Source organism: Gossypium hirsutum, chromosome A03 (assembly GCF_007990345.1).
Source record: "Gossypium hirsutum isolate 1008001.06 chromosome A03, Gossypium_hirsutum_v2.1, whole genome shotgun sequence".
Lineage (NCBI taxonomy): Eukaryota > Viridiplantae > Streptophyta > Magnoliopsida > Malvales > Malvaceae > Gossypium > Gossypium hirsutum.
Window position 1 is genome coordinate 74380333 of NC_053426.1, and position 4725 is coordinate 74385057.

General features: G+C 42.5%; 1 protein-coding gene across 1 annotated transcript; it reads left to right on the plus strand.

Moving 5' to 3' along the window:
* Positions 1-971: 971 nt before the first annotated feature.
* LOC107887618 (uncharacterized) lies at positions 972-4014 on the plus strand. Its single transcript, XM_016811866.2, has 5 exons — positions 972-1114; positions 1259-1385; positions 1530-1916; positions 2039-2836; positions 3778-4014. Exons 1-5 carry the CDS (start codon positions 972-974, stop codon positions 4012-4014), a joined length of 1692 nt encoding a protein of 563 aa, XP_016667355.2.
* Positions 4015-4725: the final 711 nt, after the last annotated feature.

Consider the following 4725-nt stretch of genomic DNA (forward strand, 5'->3'; position numbering starts at 1 on the left):
TCGATTTATACGAGATTACACACTATGTTTTCGGAAACTCACCCTTCTGATTTTACTTTACTGGTAATCCCTAGGCATAGGCGGGTTAGTGCGGTGGAGGACTCAGTGGTGGCCATACAACATACTTTGTTCTATTTTAGTACTTAAATAAATTTTAATTTTATTTTGGGGAATTTTTCTGTAATAATGGCCTCTTTGGATTTTTATTTTAAATTTGGGATTTTTATTGGTCTGTTTTATAACTGCTAGAAGTAGGGATAATTAGGTTTTCAAAAGAATCAGGCGTTCTAACAAATTTCACACAAGTATGCAACTTGTTTTAAAAGCTTCTATGACAAGTGACGTTTTGGAAATTAAGAAAATTTTGGATATTTAATATCATTCTGGAAGAAAATAACTTCTTGATAATAATTCACATTTTGGAAATGAATGACATGTCTTCGAAAGATAATAAAAAGAGGTTGAACAGGAAAGAGAGTTTTTAAACGACATCTTGTTTTATGAAAAACACTTCAATCTGACATTGCCAGATTCGACCATAACATCCAGACCGAATTTTGGGTGTTACATTTAGTGGTATCAGGTCAGGTTGCAAAACTCGACTATGGATTTTGGTTTTAAAAAGAAAAACTTTTTTAAACTATTTTTTGAATACGAGAATATTTTTAGTAAACGTGTGGTACATTGAGTCTCTGGCGCCGATTCTATAAGTCGTCTATAACTGTTATATGTTTTTGACTAAAACTACTATAGGTAGTATATGCTGGGACTACTATAGATAGACTATATTGAAAACACCCAAAATAGGGTATACCGAAACTGTAGTAAAACTGATAGACATTGATTAGCACTGTGATGTACGAAACAAACTTTACACTTTTGATACTGTTCTCATAAAATATCTATTAATAAACATTGGAACTATAAACTGATGCATAAAACTGTTAATACAGATAAAACGCAATTAGACAATGAGCACCAAAGGTACTCGCGGATGGGGTACAAGAGGATGTGGTAGAGGTCGTAGAGGTGCTCAAGCTGGGTCTTCGTCATCTGGCAATCTGCCTAATTTCAATACTAGTGAGGCATCGACTTCACCTATGACTGAGACTGGGTCTCATAATTGAGCGGCTAGGCACGACACACTGTCCTAGGCTATGTTGAGGATTTTAGAGAGGGTCGTTGGGCCCAATACTAGAGCGGGAGGCTGAGGGTCGATTACAAAACGACTCTGGTCTAATGGAGCTGAGATACGTAGGGGTGTCGCTAGGGTCACCGCTAATGTGGCTGAGTACTGGAAAGAGGCCATAGAGAGAATTATGGATGACTTGGACTGCACCTCCGAGAAGAAATTAAAGGGTGTTGTATCACTACTACGTGACGAGGCATATCAGTGGTGGCTTATGGTTAAGGAGGGCACTCAGCCCGATCAACTGTCCTGGGAGTTCTTCAAGACTACCTTCCAAGGGAAGTATGTGGGTTCCAGTTATGTAGATGCTTGTAGGAGAGAGTTATTTAATTTGACTTAGGGGAATAGATCAGTGGCCGAGTATGAGGTTGAATTTATGAGATTGAGCCGCTATGCGCGAGGTGTGGTGGTGACTGAGTACGAGAGATGTGTTAGCTTTAAGGATGGCCTCAGGGATAATTTGAGGGTTCTGATGGCTCCACAGAGGGAGCGAGATTTTACTGCATTGGTTGATAAGGCGAAGATCACTGAGGAAGTAAAGCGCGCTGAGCCCCAGAACCGAGAGAGAGGTAGAAGCAAGAGGGATTTGAGACCTCGAGTTCGATCTAGAGGCCTAAGAAAAAGGTTAGAGTTGATGGACCGATCAGAGTTGGGGCTCTTATTAGTGCTACTGGTTAGCCACCATGTACTGACTGTGGTAGATTGCATCATGGCGAGTGTTGGAAAAGTAATGGGGCTTGTTTAAGGTGCAGTTCATTAGAGCACCATATTAGAGAGTGTCCGCGGAGGTCTGATCAGATGCAAGCTCTGGGTGCTGGTACTGCACCACCTTTGAGAGCAGTTCAGTAGCCACTGAGCGGCCGTGGTCAAGCCAGAGGTGGTAATGGGTTGGGCCGTGGTCAGAGAGCACTGGACAAAGGTGCTGGTCATACTGAGCCGAGACAGCCGGCTCTACTTTATGCTGCACGTCGCCGAGAGAATGGAGATGCTCCAGATGTCATCACGGGTACATTTTTTATTTATAATGTACCTTATACTGCACTGATAGATATTGGATCCACTCACTGCTATATAGCTTGTACCATATCTGAAAACTTGGGTTTACTAATCGAGAGTACTATGAGTGAGGTCACTGTACTTAGTCTACTGGGACAATCGGTGAGGGTTAACAAACTATTTAGAGATGTTCCTCTAGAGGTTCAAGGGGCTATTTTTTTGGCTGATCTGATGAAACTGCCTTTTAGAGAATTTGATTTGATACTGGGAATGGATTGGTTGGTCAAGCACCGAGTAAGCTTAGATTGTGCCATAAAAAGGGTTGTACTGAGAACAGTGGAACACAGTGAGGTAGTCGTAATTCGGGAGCGTCAGAATTACTTATCGAATGTGATTTCTGTGTTAAGGGACGAAATATTGGTTCGTAAGGGATTTGAGGTGTATCTAGCCTACATTAGTGTTTCAGATTCTAGAGACTCTTCGGTTAAGGATATTAAGACAGTTAAAGACTTTTTGAACGTTTTTCCCAAAGAGTTACCTAGGTTACCTACAAACCGTGAAGTTGAGTTTGGGATTGCGCTCCTTCCTAGTACAGCTCCGGTGTCCATCGTCCCTTATAGAATGACTCCGAAGGAGCTTGTGGAGCTTAAGGCTCTGATTTAAGAGTTACTGGATCGTGGGTTCATTTACCCTAGTGTGTCTCTGTGGGGAGCACCAGTTCTGTTTGTGAAAAAGAAAGATGGATCCATGCGTATGTGCATTGACTACCGGCAACTGAATAAGTTGACCATCAAGAATAAGTACCCCCTACTGATGATAGGCGATCTGTTTGACCAGTTTTGAGGTGCTTCCATTTTCTCTAAGATTGACCTCCGATCAAGGTATCACCAGTTGAGAGTTAAGAAGGTTGATGTACATGAGATAGCATTTAAGACTCGATATGGTCATTACGACTTCCTAGTGATGCCATTTGGACTGATGAATGCACCGATAGCTTTTATGGCATCACTAGGAAGTCGTAATGACACAACAGCGACCTTCATGAGTTATATTGGTGGCCAGGTCTTAAATGAGAGGTTACCGAATTTCTGGCTAAGTGTCTGACTTGCCAGCAGGTTAAGGCTGAGCATCAATTACCTTCAGGATTGTTGCAGCCAGTTAAGATTCCATTTTGGAAGTGGGAACGAGTGAGTATGGACTTCGTTAGTGGGTTACCCCTCACACCTACTAAAAATGATTCTATTTGGGTCATCGTGGATTGATTGACTAAGTCCACTGACTACTCTCTGCAAAAGCTGGCTAAGCTGTATGTGTTTGAGATAGTGAGACTGCATAGGGTACCGATTTCAATAATATCTGATAAGGATCCTTGCTTCACGTCTCGATTCTGGAAGAAGCTACAGGAAGCTCTGGGTACAAGGTTGGACTTCAGTACTGCGTTCCATCCTCAAACAGATGGACAGCTTGAGAGGGTGATTCAGATATTGGAGGATATGTTGAGGAGTTGTGTGATTGACTTCTGAGGCAGTTGGGAGAACTATTTGCCGCTAGCTGAGTTTGCCTATAATAATAGCTTCTAGTTGAGTATATAGATGGCACCTTACGAGGCTCTGCATGGTCATAAGTGCCGTACTCTTTTGTGTTGGACTGAACTGGGTGAGCGACGAGCGTTGGGTCCTGAGTTGATTTTTGAGACTGAGGATAAGGTCTGGCTGATTAGGGACCGTCTGAAGGCAACTTCTGACAGGCAAAAGTCTTATACTAATCTGAAGAGGCTAGAGATTGAGTATTCTATGGGGGACTTCGTGTTTCTGAAGGTCTTCCATTAGAAGAAGGTTCTGAGGTTTGGTCGCAAGGGCAAGCTGAGCCCTAGATTTATTGGGCCTTACCGCATTTTGAGACGAGTGAAACTAGTTGCCTACCAGTTGGAGCTACCTCAGATTTGGATCAAAATGACGACGTGTTCTAGTATACTCAATCTCCTTACACTTCAAATCTACATACGACTTTTGTTTGTTAGATACCGCCTTCAGTCGATCCCGAATCAGTCTAACTTTGTCCTCGGATTAGAAACCAACTCAGGACGCAGAACACGTCGCTCACCCAACTCACTCCAACAAGGAATACGACACCTACGACTATATAATGCCTCGTAAGGTGCCATCTGTATGCTATACTGGTAGCTATTGTTATACGCAAACTCTACTAGCGACAAGTAGTCCTCCCAAATGCCCCGAAAATCTATTATACAACTCCTTAACATGTGCTCCAGTATCTAAATCACCCTCACTGATAGTCCATCTGTCTGAGGATGGAACGTAGTACTGAAGTCTAACCTTGTACCCAGTGCTTCATGCAGCTTCTTCCAAAACCAAGATGTGGAACGAGGATCTCTATCAGATATTATAGAAATCGGTACCCCATGTAATCTCACTATCTCAGCCACATACAGTGTAGCTAGTTTTTGCAACGAGTAATCAGTATGAACTAGTATGAAATGGGAAGATTTGGTCAATCGGTCCACGATGACCCATACCGAA

Bases quoted from the DNA above. Each gene is read 5' to 3' on its own strand.
- LOC107887618 (XM_016811866.2), top strand. From the start codon at position 972: ATGAGCACCAAAGGTACTCGCGGATGGGGTACAAGAGGATGTGGTAGA. The intron at 1,115-1,258 runs GTCTCATAATTG...TGAGATACGTAG, and splicing joins TCACCTATGACTGAGACTGG to GGGTGTCGCTAGGGTCACCG. The intron at 2,837-3,777 runs GCTCTGATTTAA...TTGAGTATATAG, and splicing joins AGGAGCTTGTGGAGCTTAAG to ATGGCACCTTACGAGGCTCT.